Source organism: Astyanax mexicanus, chromosome 9, assembly GCF_023375975.1.
Source record: "Astyanax mexicanus isolate ESR-SI-001 chromosome 9, AstMex3_surface, whole genome shotgun sequence".
NCBI classification, from domain to species: Eukaryota; Metazoa; Chordata; class Actinopteri; order Characiformes; family Acestrorhamphidae; genus Astyanax; species Astyanax mexicanus.
This window is the reverse complement of record NC_064416.1, coordinates 42,363,850-42,380,006: the sequence shown is the minus strand read 5'-3', so window position 1 is coordinate 42,380,006 and position 16,157 is coordinate 42,363,850. Positions and strand designations below refer to the sequence as shown.

The following is a 16,157-nucleotide window of genomic DNA, read 5'->3' as shown; positions in this document are numbered from 1 at the left end:
GTTAAGTCTAGGGGATATAGATGGATTAAAACAAAAACAGCCATGTAAACATTGCACAAATGTTAATAATGTAATTTGGAAAGAAAAACAGAATGGAGTGCAGAATGGAAAACCTTTATTTTTGAATGTGTTCTATAGAGATGTTGATATTTAGCTCCAGTGAGTTATTGATATTTGACTATGGTATTATTTTGTTTTCAGAACCCAAACCCACGCAGCTGTCTGAGGAGGAGTCAGACTCGATTAATGATGACATCACCCTGTTGAAGTCTCTGGCTGAAAAATCAAAGCAGTCGAACAACGAAACGCCGAAATCAGACTCAAGCGAGCGTGTTGTGCCTGACGAAGGCGATTCCACCAAGAACAGAAGAGTAGCGGACGACTACGACTCCACCAAGAATGGCATGGACTACAAATACCAAGGTAAAAACTACAAATACCAATCTTTGAAAGTACAAACAGCACACATCTGATTTTAGATACTGACTATTATGATTATTATGATTATTATGAATTACGATTATTATACTGACTATCAGCTATGAAACCTGCAAATATGCTAAATACTCAGAAATCACTGTACCCCATATTAAAGCATACTTAACTCATTTACACAGCAACACCATCACCCGATCCATCTTACCACAGTGACCTTTCACACACACAAAAGATCGTAAACAGTGGGGATGGGATAAAGAGCGTTTCTGAACCAGGAAGAGCATGTTTTTGTGTGGTGATCTTTAATGTCTGTAGCCAGCGACCTGATGCTGTGAGACATTGTGTGTGTGTGTGTGTGTGTCTGTGTCTGTGTGTCTGTGTGTGAGAAAGAGAGAAAGACCAAGAGAGAGAGAGCGAGAGAATGAGAGAGAAGATAATCCCACCACCGGCTGGTGTTTGAGTGGAGTGTTAAACCCCCCGCCTCTCACACCAGGACATGTACACACACACACACACACACACACACATTAAATCTCAGGGCCGGGGACATAATGAGGCCGTCGCTAGACTCATCATGTAATTAAACGCGTGTAAAAACAGTTTAAATAAATTCCCGTCGACTTGTCAGGGGTGATTAGTCCGACATGGTGGGTGAAGAATCCCCTCAGAGTGAAAACATCAACATAGAAAAGCACGTTCATCTGCCTGCCTTAAAGAGCCCATAGCCTACAGCTTTCTTCTGACTGTTCATCAGCATAAACCACAAACCCACGGTTGTGTGGGTTTATAAATGAGAAACAATCATAATTAATTTTTCGCCATTATTTTTCTGCCTCTCTTTAGTCCTATTCGTTCAGAATTAATTATACATGGGGAGGGGAAGTAGTGCAATTTCACAACAGGATGTAAAGATTTGCGTGGGATGCCTGTAAAGATTTGCGTGGGATAAAAAAATGGCTACAAGGGAGTGGCTACCAGAGTTGCATGGTCCACCAATACCAAAAAAGTATCATAATACTTTGTCATAAAAGAACAGTACAATACCCCATTTTTTTCCTACTAGTACTTTAACTACTGTGTGCGATCGAGTGAATCAAAACACCAAACAATTACTTTCTTAAAGGTACATTCTGTAGGAACTGAGAGCCAAGTGTGTGAAATGGCTACAGCAGTCCAATTTCAAAACATCAAAGAGAGTAGTCTGCCCCACCCACCCCTCCCCAGTCACGAAGCTACCTAGGGTTGCCAAATTAATCAGGCTCAATCTACACAATCTACAAAAAGCTTAGACTAGTAGGAGAGGCAGAGAACTTAGAGTACGATCGAAAGGAGAGAGGAAAAACACAGCAATTCTAAACTCTTCTAACATCCAGATTTAGCTTTATACTGACTGTATGTTATGCAAGAGAGGGCCGCGTTGGCGGGGTAAGTATTAAGTCAAGTCAAGTCAAGTAGTTTTATTGTCAATACTGCATATGTACAGGTCATACAGAGAATTGAAATTACGTTACTCTCCTTCCCAATTTTACAGCAAGTACAGATAATAGATATAATAAAGGAGAATGGGAGACACTATGTGTACAATACAGCAGGGACACAAATAGACATACATGAGACAAAAACAAGGTGCAGTGGTGTGGGGGAGGAATAGATATATAAATATAAGTAAATAAGTAAAAATAGATATATAATTATAATATAAAAGAGTGGGAGACACTATATGTTCAATACAGCAAGACACAATAAACATACGTAAGACAATAGTGCAATATTGATGGTGATTGAGATGGAATGACAGTAAAAATAGTAAATAACAGTAGTGCAAATACGGTATATGGTATATAGCTTAAGGCTGGTAAAGTGAATGGGTGCGTAAGTCCTTAAAGTTCACAGTTTAATTAAGTGGAATTAAAGTGCGTATTGACAGTGCAAGTATATCAGTAGTGCAGGTGTTGTGTAGTGCAAGTCCGTTTGGAAGGGACCAGTACTTTGTGCATTGTAGTGCAGAGTTTCAGTACTTTATTAGTGGGGGGGTCAGGATGCTGAGTGAGTGTGTGCTGGGGGCAGGATTGGGATGGGGGGTAGTGCGGGAAGAGAGTTCAGCATCCTCACAGCCTGATGGATGGGGCTGTCTCGCAGTCTGCTGGTCCTAGCCCTGAGACTCCGCAGTCTCCTCCCTGATGGCAGCAGGCTGAAGAAGCTGTGTAGTGGGTGGGAGGGATCTCCTGCCAGACGGAGGGCTTTCCGTGTGAGGCGGGAGCTGTACAAGTCCTGAAGGGAGGGGAGAGAGGTGCCAACAATCTTCTCAGCTGCTCTCACGATGCGCTGGAGGGTCCTGCGGCAGGATGCTGTGCAGGCCCCGTACCACACGGTGAAACAGCTGGTCAGTATGCTCTCGATGGCCCCTCTGTAGAAGGTGGTCATGATGGGGGTGGGGGCTCCAGCTCTTCTCAGCTTGCGGAGAAAGTAGAGACGCTGATTTTTAAGCTAACCTAGTAGTGGTGATAAATTACCTGACTAGCTTACCTGTTCAGGAGAAAAGTAGCACTTCTGGGTTGGTCTTGTAGTCTTATTTAAACTCTAAGTCTCCAACTTTCAAACTCACTGCCAGTATTCACTCTTGTTATATTCCTTCTTTAGTCACTGAGCTTTGTTGAGACATGCTGAGGCTTTTTAGGAGAGGTTTAACTGAACCAGCTCTGCTAGCTTCTTTGCTGCAGCACTGATGGCTTGCTGTAGTGTAGTGTTACGGCTGGCAACTTCGGGGGCGGAGTTAGTGTTGGGGAACGAGCAGCAGGCGGAGTCAGAGGACAAAACTGAAACAAAACTCCAGGACGGCCTTCAAATTTAAAATAGGAAGGTACTGCTGAAGCCCTGCTGACAAGAGCTGCCAGTACTTTCACTCAACATGTTTCCTTAATATCTGATGATACATCCTGATCATTTTATCATTTACTACTGAAAATTAGTTACATATTAGTCCTTTAAATATTCATTTCAAATGAAACGTGTGTGGGGGTGGGTCTAATGACATCACTGAATTTTTTTCCTATTTTTTCAGAGATTTTCTGGTTGGGAGGAGCTCTCCTTTCAGACAGTTCTCAGCTCACAGACAAAGTTAACTATTAAAAAAATCTACCTACCTACCTACCTACCTACCTAAGCTAATCACTGCATAGAGCATATTCGTACTCCATACTTCAAATAGTTCTTTATCTCTTAGATGTATGTAAATTAGCTATGTTCTGACTGGCTGCAGTCTATAAAAAGCTGGAACATTTCTTAGCACTTAAATTCCTCTGATGATGGCTCAACACTTTAGGTTTTTTGGGGGAAATTTGAGCCCTTTAATGTCAGCAAAAGTTTGAGTGCATCCAGCATTTTTTTCTAAAATCCTTCAAACTGCTGAAAGCTTTTACATAAAATATGATACAAGAATCAATATAAGATCTCAAGTTTCCATATATGATGTCACAACAAAATCTACACCAAGATATATCCAAAACCATCCTCTACAACAAAAACGAGACAGATGAAAGACATAAACTGAGGTGCAGCCACATTCTCTCATGAGGGTGAATATACAGATTTATTTTGTTTTTGTATTTTTATCATACTCATTTTTTAGAGTATCAAATAAACTTTTATATCAAACAAATATAACATGAGTAAATATTAGAAGCAATTTTAGAATGATGATTTCATTTATTACACAACATTTTAGAAAGGGTGTGTCCCGTTACATCTGATATAAAACTAACACATGATTTTAGAAAAAGAGCATCACACTGAATGTAAAACATGGTGGTGGTAGTGTTGTGATGATCTGGAGCTGCTTTGCTGCTTCAGGGTCTGAACAACTTGCTGTAACAGATGGAAGCAGGAATTCTGCTGTTTATCAGACAGACGATCCTGAAGGAGAATATCCGGCCTACTGTTTGTGACCTCAAGCTCAGGAGTAATTGTATTGGGTTCTGCAGCAGGACAATGACCCAAAACACACAAACAGGTTCACCTCTGAATGACTTAAAAAAGCAAAAAACAGAATGAAGGTTTTGGAGTGGTGTCGCGGTTATTTCACGACTCTTCTAGGCCTCCCAGGAAGGGAAGCCTGGGCTAGCTAAAATGAGCTCTAAAACTTATCTAGTCATGCATTACTACAAAAGCTTTAAGTTCAAAAGAAAGAAGGTAAAAACAGACGAGTGCCTCAAGTTTAAAGAAAGGAGAAGACGAGTTTTTCCGAAGTTCTAAGTTGATCTTTTATTGTTCTTGAAGTCAGCCAGATAGGGTCAGGAAGCTTCAGTCTTCTGACAACACAAAGAAATACACACACTTTTATACAGTATTTGGGTGAACAAAGGTGGGGGCTTAAGCTCCACCTGTCCTTCACTTGGGCACTCTTCTCGTGAGAGAAAGCTGACCTTGAGCAACGTCTGGGCTTTTTCAGCTGAAGTCAGACAAAACCCAAGGTCGCCTCAACCAGCACCTCACGCCTTGGTACAGACTGTACAGGCCTCAGAGAAAGGGTCAGACACCTGTTTTAACAGAACTTAGTGAAGTCTAGACTTTTTATCCAAACATACTATTATAAAGGTAATATAGCATATATTGATCACCAATTTAGGGCCCACAGTGGCCTAAGTCTGATTGAGATGCTGTGGATGATCTTAAACAGGATGTTTATGCTGGAAAATCTTCCAAAGTGTCTGAATTAAAACTATTCTGTAAAGAAGAGCAAAACAAAATTCCTCCACAGAAATGCGAAAGTCTTGTTGCCAGTTATCGGTAAATCTTAATTGTAGTTGTTGCTGTCAAGAGTAAAACAACCAAGTTATTAGATTCAGGGTGTAAACCTTTCTCCCACAGGGCTAGATTGATTTAGATTTTTTTTCCTTTAGCAAAGGAAATCATCATTTAAAAAGTGCTTTTTATGTTTACTCAGGTTATCTTTGTCTGATATTAACGTTTGTTTGATAATCAGAGAAAAACAAAAGAAATCTGTAGGGGTTAAATACTTTTTCAAGCCACTGTACAATAATAACAAGATCATGCAGAGGTGAATTAAAAGAGTGTAAAAAAAATCTGTTTTTAAAAATTCTCTTTGTCTTGTCGTGGTGGTTTAGTCAGTGGCTAAAAATCCCTAGAGAAGCTGGTAACAGTGAAAAGGAACAGAGACCTATGTGTAAAAGCTTAATGTCCTGATTTAAGAACTTTTATAACCGGAGGCGCTGACTGAACTCGGTCTCTCTGGTGTACTGTACCAATCTCTCTCCCGAAACTGCGTCAGCCTGAAACATCAAGGCCCTTACCTCTGCAAGGCTTAAAGCTGAGCTCTAACACTGATGAAACAACACACACACACACACACTCCTCCAGCTATATCCCATTAGACTGCAAGTCAAACCCCTTAACCAATCAGCTACAAGCTCTCTCCTCAGTAGGGCTGCAGCTATCGATTATTTTAGTAATCGAGTACTCTACTGAAAAATCCATTCGATTAATCGGATAAAACATCTGCTTGCCTAAAAAAACAATTAAAAATACACGAGAGAAAACAAGATATTTCATTTAATAATAAATGACCAATTGGTTTATTTTTTAATTAAAAACATACGTTTTCATACATTACAAACACAAATAGAAAGGAATAAAACTCAAAACAGTAATAATTTAATCATTTTATAAATTAAGTTAAATTATTTCAACTTAGGCTTTCTTGTAAGTATTAAATAGGGGTGTGATGAGATTAAAATGTGACGATATTTCTCGCCAAGCTTAAAGAGCTCCTCGGTACAGTTGAAAAGCTCCGAGCGACAGTAGGTGAGCTCCGCGGTACAGTTAAAAAGCTCCGCGCGACAGTGCTCTTACTGTCCCAAAGATAAATACATTAAACAATTGAATAAATACAATAAATTTGATAAATACAATTTACAGCCCTAGTAAATACTGTAAGTAAATGGTACACGAGACTGTTTCATAGGCAGTTGTACTAATCCCTTAGCTCTGTACTCTTTTTAAAAAACATGTTCTGTCTCTGTTTGCACTTCAAGCATAGTCTTAATATGACTGGTTGTGGTTCTGCATAGTGAAATTACAAAAATTAGCAGAAAAAAACACAAACCAAAGGCTTAATATGACTGGTTATGGTTTGCACTTATTTCTTGCACTATATAAGAAAAGTTTATTTTTCTTTTTTATTCTTATTCTTATTTCTAGTTCTCATAGAATCAATGTGTGAGAGAAACCAGTCTGTTAAGTTTATGTTATATGATTTTGTCAAATAAAACTCTAGTTTTCAAGACATTTTTCATCTCGTCTCGTCTCGTTCTCGTGAACCCAGTATCGTGTCTCGTCTTGTCTCATCATATTAGTGTCTCGTCACACCCCTATTATTAAATATAGGGCATTATCCGTAATAAAGGCATAAACATTTGCTTTATGTTGTGCATCTTAGCTTCTGCCAGTGTTGGATAAACGCGCTGCATTCTTTTACCACTGAGTCAGTGGATTCTCCTTCTTGGACAGGGGATGTTTTCAGAAATACACCAAGACCTGTGGAATAATTGTGACAACAAAAGTATAAAAAATCTGGGTTTTTTTTTTGTTTTTTTTTACGTTTTACACTACACAGATCTTAATAATTGACATAACTAACATTAAATGACAATACAGTAGGTTTGTGGCCGTGTATTCTGGCCAGAGTAACTTTAGCTCAGCTAAATTTAACATGTATTTATTTATCTTTTTAACTCCACAGCTCTGTATTTACTGATTACATAAAGACTGTATTAAGTCTAGAACTTGACTTCGTTGTAATAAACTAACCACAAAAGTATATTATACAGTATTCCCAATAATCAGCGCTCCACAGTGCTGTTGTCATGTTATTAAGGTACATTAATGTCAATCTCTTTGAATTATAATAAGTTAAATGTACCTGGTTTCGACTAGCACTTAGCGTGGTTAGCGGATAATGTTACTGCTGCTCCAGCAGTGCTAGCCTGGGTTAGCAGCTGCATTACATGGCACACATTACATAATGGCGCACCATAATGGTGTTATCTAATACTGTTTATTATTCAACCATTTAATATTTTTATGTTTACTTTAATGGCCATGTACGAGTGAGAGATTACCCTAAACTAACATCCCAGTCTATATTTATCAGTGTTTAATTACTTTCCTCAACTACACTGACATAAAATACATTCTCCAGTCATTACCTTAACTGCATAATATTCCAGTGATTTTTTTTTTTTTTTCAGAAAAAAGCGCTTAAGTGCATATTCTTTAAGAGAGGATTATGAAAGTATTTATTATCCATAAGAATTATCCAAAGAATTATCCATATGTTTCATTTTTATGGTGACATCAATAAATCAAGAACATCTACATAGGCAAACTCTCCTTTACAATAATTAATAAATTAGATGTTCAAATAATCAACTGTTCATTTCTGTTTGCTGAATAAGTAAATATATGCAGAATATTTTTTTTTATGTTTTCTGTCACAACAGTGATTGTAAACGAAATAAATGGCCTGTTTTAAAACAACTCGCAATATTTACCATCATTTTATATGAGTGTAGCCCTTTAGGACTACAGCCTTAAATTTGAAGGGAAAAAAATTTATGTGTAAAATAAAAGTAAAGCTAATTAGAATAAATATTACAATTATATATTATTTTTCAAAAATATGTATTTTTATTTTTTAGTTTAAATATTTTAAGATTAAAAAAAGTTCTTACTTCATAGTCTTTAATTTAAACTGAATCGGGATAGAGCTTCAGATTCCATAATTGACTCCTCTTATTGTTGGGTCAGTGATTCATTTATCCTGAAGGTGTATAAATAGAATATGGCTCGTGTAGGAGCAGTGGAGGAGTGGTGTGAGACGCTGTAGGTGTGTGTGTGTGTGTGTGTGTGTGTGTGTGTGTGTGTGTGTGTGTGTGTGTGTGAGAGTGGGGGTTGTGTGAACGTGTGGATTACAGGAAGTTGTTTCTGCTCTGTAAGAGAAGCTCAGAGGTTTATAGTGATTGAAATGTGAGAAGACTCGAGTGATTCCAGCGTTCAGTCTTATATAAGGGCTGAATTACTGCTGCTTCTGCTGCAGGCATGCCCATAAAATCTCCCTTACTGTCTGTCTGTCTCTCTCTCTCTCACACAAACACACACAGTTCTGATTCTCTCCAGTTTAATGGAACATTCCAGTAAAGTAGCTTTTAGTTTTCTGTGGCTGTCCAATCTAATTAATGTGCAGAAAAATCTAGAATAGAGTAGAAATACCCATTACAGCAGTACAGCAGGATACTCCAAAACACAGCTTCAACCTGAAATAATTTTGTGACTCTGGTGTAAAAAAAAAAGTAATACAATAAATAAACAATTATAACAGGTAGAAAAGCTATACATTTATTAGCAGGCTAAGAAAAATCTCAGATAATCAGAGGAGAAGGATGGTGAGAACAGTCATAGTGAACCCACAGTAAAATCTGGTGGTGGTTCATCATGCTGTGGGGCTGTGTGATCAGTGCAGGTACTGGGAATCTTGTTAAAGTTGAGGGTCTCATGGATTTCAGTCAACATCAGCAGATTCTTCAGAACAATGTTGAAGAATCAGTGAGAAAGTTGAAGTTAAAGTGCCGGGGCTGGATACTTCAACAAGACAACGACCCAAATCACGTTTATTGGCTGTTATTTCTGCAAAAGGAGGATCTACTAAATATTGCTATAATTGTATAAATGTTGGGGTGCCCATATTTATGCACCTGTCTAATTTAATTTAAATAATTATTGCACACTTTCTGTAAATCCTATAAACTTCATTGCACTTCTCCAATATCACTGTGTCCAATATCACCAATAATTTATAAAGCAAAGTGATGAAAATTATTAGGGGTGCCCAAACGTTTTTATAGTAGTAATATATCAATTTGTTGATATCCAAAAATATTAGTATCCGTTTATATAAATTAATTAATCAACCTTTATTTTCATTCAGGAATACATTGAGGGTAACCCTCATTTTCAGTGCAACTGAGCATTTACAACTTAAAGGGTCTTAAAAAAATATTTAATTATGTTAAGCTAAAATAAGGAACTTCATAAACAAACCAATAGAAAGTAAATGGCAAACGCATTAGATAAACCTCAATTAAAAACAAATTAAATAATTCAGGATTGAAGGGTAAGTGAACAGGCTAGAATGTAAAGTAGTCAAATAAAAAGAAAAATAATTCGAAATGATTAGTTGACTTGTTTAAAATAACTCAATATATTTCTGTAAACTGAATCATAGCCCCTGTATTGTGATACATATCACAGTGCTACATTCTTGCCAATACACTGCCCTGGTAGCATTAGTAGATGTAGTAATAGTGTACGTTCATATAGGTGCTTTTACTGTACAAAAAATGTTTTTTGATTAATTAAGGGATCATCTAAAATTATAACACTGCAGTAAAATGCAAATCAACCTCTGCAGCCTAACCCATCAGTGGGAGTGAACACACACATTCACACTTCACCTGAATAGAGCAGTGAGAGCACACACCCTGAGTGGTGGGCAATAAGATGTCTTGTTCAAGCAGATAGCATTGTTCCTTTGCTTCCACCCCCTCCCTTTCCTGCTCATCCAGGGGACTGATCTGGCAACCTTCATATCACAAGCCATAACATTAACCCCACCCCTTTTTCTATTTTATCAGCTCCACTGAGCATATAGGAGCAATTTGTAGTTCTATAATTACAGGCTGTGGTCCTGTATATGTTTCTCTGCACGCTTTATTATTATCCTTCTTTTGCCCCGTGCCTCAGATTCAGAGCTTCTGTCTCTGACTTTACTTTATCTACAACGTGGAGCAGATTTAGTAGGTAGGAGTGTGTAATAGAGTGAAGAACAGTGAGTGATTAAACACAGTGTTTAAGAACTCCAGCAGCACTGCTGTATCTGCACTACTGGTACTGATCCTACACAACACACACTAACACCTCATACAGCACCACCATGCTAATCTGCGCTAATCACTGCAGTGCTGAAAATAACCACGCACCACCCAAATAATAATAATAGCTGCTCTTTGGTGGTCTCTGGGGTGAAGAACAGGATAAAAGGAGGATAATAAAGTAAATAGAAGTGTCCTATATGCTCAGCAGAGCTGATCAAATTAATGAGGTTTTTACCTTTATTTTTGCCATTTAAGCTCTTTAGGTCCAGTCAATCAACAAAAATAGTACTAAATCAAATCAAAAGAAAAACAAATGAACTACTAACTAAAAAAGTAATTTCAGAATTGTAAAAAAGTGGGGTGATTTTCTAGCAAACAATTAATTGGTTAACAGCTTACAGCTGGTGAGTTGCAACAGAAATAAACTGAACTTTGGGAATAAAAAAAAGAAAAGCAGTTCTGGAACTGTGTTACTGCGCTCTGATCTGCAGCATTTACACATTTACACACAGCACATTCACACTTTCATCATCATCATAACCAAAAAAAGACAAAGAAACACAGAGAACATTATAGATGAAGCCAGAGATCAGTGAGTACGGTTTCCTATACCTTCCAAAGACCCTTGGAAACTGCTACAAGAAAACTGCTACAAGAAGAGTAAGGTTTTGCTAACCCACATGGCAACACCTTAAGCCTTTAGCTCAGCTTAACATGATTGGACTAAGTCTCAGTTTTAGCTCAGTTTCAGCAGTGAAGAGAAGAGTTAGAGGTGACAGGTGAAGTGATAAGCATGCTAAGATGAAAAAGGAAAAAGAAAAAAGAAAAAAAACAAGAGTGTATAAATATTTTTGAAAAATGATGTATCTTTATCTTTATTGATTCGTTTACTGTAAGACCTCTTTCAGTAAAAGACACTGCATGTTTAGGTCCTGATTCAGTACAGAGTGTACTGTGGCTCGAATGCTGTGCTGTGTGGAGATTGGGGATTTGGGTCTTACACTGAAGTGAGCAAAGGTAGAAAAGGCTGCACAAGGTCAGCCAGGCCAGAACAGGCCAATCAGGGAAAGGCCAATCAGGTCCGGCCCAAAGGCTGCAGAGCAGCAACGGAGCCAGACAACACGCAGACATACAACAGATGCTGGTAATGACCTTACACACTCATACAAACACACACACACACACACACACACACACACACACACACACACACACACACACACACTTGCTGAATCTGCCAGACAGAAAAAAAGAACACACCACTCCTCCAGTGAAGGACAGGCTGACTTCAGACACAGTCAGGCTTCTCTGAAGCTCCAGCTTGTGGAGTTCTGGCCTTCATCAATCATAGATGCGTCTATTTTTAAATAATCATAACATCATCTGATCCGTTGCAGACGATCCAGAGAGCTTTCGTCAGCTGGACGGAACCCCGCTGACAGCCGAGGACATCGTCCAGAAAATTGCCAACAAGATCTACGAAGAGGACGACAGAGGAGTGTTCGACAGAATCGTCTCCAAACTGCTGAAACTGGGACTGGTGAGCAGTTCATTCTTAGTTCAAAAGCAATTATGTTTTTTTTTTTTTATGAGTGGCCAGTTTATCAGAAACACCTAAGATTTAGTAGGAACATCTGTTTTGTGCTTCCACTGACTGTCCACTTTATTAGAAACTCCTACCACAAGTTTACACTCACTGGCCACTTTAATAGAAACACATTCTTTGTTCTTCCACTCATGTGCTGTTTTATTGCATATCTGCATACATCAAGCTTCTACTTGCTGGCCACTTTATTAGAAACGTCTGCACACATTGAGCTTCCACATAATGGCCACTTTATTAGAAACACCTGCACGCATTGAGCTTCCACATAATGGCCACTTTATTAGAAACACCTGCTTACCTTTTGCTTCCACTCACTGGCCACTTTATTGGAAACACCTTCCTTGAGTTTCTACTCACTGGCCATTTTAATAGAAACACATTCTCTGTCATTTCACTCGTGCTATTTTATAATAAACATCTGCATGTATCAGGGCTTTACCTATTGGCCACTTTATTAGTAACATCTCCATACCTTGTGCTTCTACTCACTGGCCACTTTATTAGAAACACATTCTTTGTTCATCCAATATTGTGCTACTTTTTTTACAAATATCTGCATACATCAAGCTTTTACTTGCTGGCCACTTTATTAGAAACATCTGCACACATTGAGATTTCACTCACTGGCCACTTTATTAAAAACATCTACCTTCACTGGCCACTTTATAAGAAACACCTACCTCGAGTTTAAACTCACTGGCGACTTTATTAGAATCATCTAACTCGAGTTTCTACTCACAGGCCACTTTAATAGAAACACATTCTTTGTATTCCACTCATGTGCTGTTTTATTATAAACATCTGCATGTATCAGGGTTTTACCTATTGGCCACTTTATTAGAAACATCTGCACACATTGAGTTTCCACATACTGGCCACTTTATTAGAAACACCTACCTCCAGTTTACACTCACTGGCCACTTTATTAGAAACACCTACCTCGAGTTTACACTCACTGGCCACTTTATTAGAAACACCTTCCTCGAGTTTACACTCACTGGCCACTTTATTAGGAACACATGCTTTGTTCTTCCAATTATGTGCAACTTTATTACAAATATCTGCATACATCAAGCTTCTACTTGCTGGCCACTTTATTAGAAACACCTACCTTATGCTTACACTCACTGGCCACTTTATTAGAAACACCTACCTCGAGTTTACACTCACTGGCAACTTTGTTAGAAACCCCTACCTACCCAAATTTGCATAAAATATGTACAGTTATGGACTGGTGCCCAGTTTATCAGCCCTCCTCCACCACATACTTCACTGGTTAGTTTCTGACTGCAGTTTTGGGTGTTAGATAATTCCTGACCAAGCAGTGAAACGTGAGTGTGAACACACACACTATCATGTCAGTGTCGTCAGAACCTGGGATATAGAGGGGGCTGATAAACTGTGCAGCATAAGATGAGCTACAGTGTGTAACTCTACTCCTACAGTACACAGTGCTGCTCTAAAGGATACAAAAATATTAAATATTAACAAATAACCAGTAATACCCTCCAAACCTCACAAGGGTTAACAGAAGCTTTGCTTTATTGACTCACGGTGCTGGAGCTGCTTCTGTCACACTCTTCTGTCCTTTCTTTTCTTCCCTCAGTTATTTTTTCCTTTTCAGGCCTTCTGTTCATATTTAGATGCCTCCTACTCCCTCCCACTCATCAACTTCCAAGCAAGGCTTCCATTTACAAACTGCCCACGAACACATAAGAACATCTAAGAACATCTAAGAAAGTTCACAGTTTCTCTCTCTCTCACTGTGTGTGTGTGTGTGTGTGTGTGTGTAGATAACTGAGAGTCAAGCAGACACACTGGAGTATGAAGTTGCTGAAGCCCTGCAGGAACTGATCACCAAAAACGCCAAGGAAAACGAAATCGAGGATCTGGGCACCAGGACCGCTGACACAGAGGAGACCCCAGAAGACAATGAGGTAGAATACAGTACCTTAAATTCAGTGTTTTTTCATTTTTTTTAAATGAAATAAACAAATATATATGGAATTATTTAGTCAATAAAAAAATATTAAGCAAACCAGAATATGTTTTATATATTTAAGATTATTTAAAGTAGCACCTCTTGCTTAGGTAGAGACAGTTTTGCACATATTGGCTGGATTTTCTCAGTCAGTTTTATGAGGTAGAGTCACCTGGAATGATCATCTTTCAGTTAACAGCTGTGCTGAACTCATCAAGAGTTAATTACTTGACTTTCTTGTCTCTTAATAAAGTGTTTGAGAGCATCATTTGAAAAGTAGTGAAGAGGTAGAGTTAAAGGTATACAGCGAATAGTGAATATTAGAGTAGTGTTTTAATACATACTATAAGTAGCAAGAACTACTCAACTAAATAAAGAAAAAAATACTCAGCCAATCCAAAACATTTCAAGAACTTTGAAAGTACACAGACATCCTAAGTGCAGTCATGAAGACCGTCAAAAATGTCGTGATAGAACCGGCTCTCATCAGGACCAAGATTATCTCTGTTGCACAAGGTAAGTTAACAGCACAAGTTATCAGCTCCCCAGATAAGAGCACCTAAATGCCTCACACAGTATTTTGGTTTGTTTAACACTTTTAAGTTTCTATATGATTCCTTATGTGTTCCTTCATAGCCTTGATGACTTTAATATTCATTCATATATCAAAAAATTAAATAAAATTTTGAGTGACTGGTTCTGTGCGTATATATATGTATACATGTGAGTGTATATATTAATGTTTTATATAATAGCAATGCATCAAAATGAAGATTTTGTTATAATGTATTCACTATTTATTTAATTAAATGGTCGTATTTTGTGTCTTTTCAAAGTAAAAGCAACTACACGACTACAATTTAACATATTTATTGAAAACAGAATTCGTTTTGCATCCCAGCTGTTTCTGATACAATTATGTCATCAAAAATGATATTGCTTAATATGAATTATCTTTTATTTATTCAGCTGTTTTCATCCAAATAATTTAAGTAGCATGATATTCCCTAATACATATAATATCCCTAAAACACAGCTCTGAAAACAAACGGAGAGTCCACTTCAGTTTCTGAATCAGTTTCTCTAATTTTGCTATTTATAGGTTTATGTTTGAGTAAAATGAACATTGTTGTTTTATTCTATAAACTACAGACAACATTTCTCCCAAATTCCAAATAAAAATATTGTCATTTAGAGCATTTATTTGCAGAAAATGAGAAATGGCTGAAATAACAAAAAAGATGCAGAGCTTTCAGAACTCAAATAATGCAAAGAAAACAAGTTCATATTCATAAAGTTCAAAAATCAGTATTTGCTGGAATAATCCTGGTTTTTAATCACAGTTTTCATGCATCTTGGCATCATGTTCTCCTCCACCAGTCTTACACACTGCTTTTGGATAACTTTATGCATTTACTCCTGGTGCAAAAATTCAAGCTGTTCAGCTTGGTTTGATCTTTTTTTTTTAAATACCCTGGATTTTGGAAGATGCAATGAATAAGCTGGTGTCCCAATACTTTTGTCCATATAGTGTTTGTGTTTGTAACTAATGGTCATTCTGTCTCCATTCGTGCAGGACGAGGAGGAGAGGCCCAATCAGCAGTTTGATGAGGATGAGGAAGCTGGTGATGATGTAGCCGCTGATGAAGAGCAGGATGAAGAAAGCAGAGATGTTGATGATGCAGCGGTGGAGTCGTGGGATGGAGCGAGTGAAGGAAACGACAGAAACGAGCTGAGTCCAGAAGACGGCCTGCAGGACCTGCAGTACTTCCCCAACTTCTACAGACTGCTGAAGAGCCTGGACTCAGGTACACAGGGTTACTGTAAATATCAGTGATCAGTTACAGGGGTTGGACAATGAACCTGAAACCTGGTTTTAGAGCACAATAATTGATTGTGGTGATGGACAGTTCTGGTGGAAACAGGAGAGTTGAGGTGCACATTGAATTCTGTCGTGATTTGATCAGCCGTGGTTTTATGTTTTTTGGATACAATCCGGGTTAGCACCCGAACATCCCTTTCAGACAGCTTCCTCTTACAGCGTCCACAGTTAATCCTGTTGGATGTGGTTGGTCCTTCTTGGTGGTATGCTGACATTACCCTGGATACCGTGGCTCTTGATACATCACAAATACTTGCTGTCTTGGTCACAGATGCTCCAGCAAGACGTGCACCAACAATTTGT

General features: G+C 38.2%; 1 protein-coding gene and 1 long non-coding RNA gene across 2 annotated transcripts in view; one reads left to right on the top strand and one right to left on the bottom strand.

Moving 5' to 3' along the window:
* The window catches only part of scg3 (secretogranin III), a 59,848-nt gene that overhangs the window by 11,778 nt on the left and 31,913 nt on the right, over positions 1–16,157 (top strand). Inside the window, exons 4-7 of the mRNA XM_022686986.2 lie at positions 202–423; positions 11,783–11,925; positions 13,785–13,928; positions 15,549–15,780. Of these exons, the coding sequence (XP_022542707.2) occupies positions 202–423; positions 11,783–11,925; positions 13,785–13,928; positions 15,549–15,780 (741 nt within the window). The remainder of the gene's footprint in view (positions 1–201; positions 424–11,782; positions 11,926–13,784; positions 13,929–15,548; positions 15,781–16,157) is intronic.
* LOC125804550 (uncharacterized) overlaps positions 15,846–16,157 on the bottom strand; it is a 202,677-nt gene continuing 202,365 nt past the window's right edge. Inside the window, exon 3 of the long non-coding RNA XR_007440655.1 lies at positions 15,846–16,050. This is a non-coding gene — a long non-coding RNA (uncharacterized LOC125804550). The remainder of the gene's footprint in view (positions 16,051–16,157) is intronic.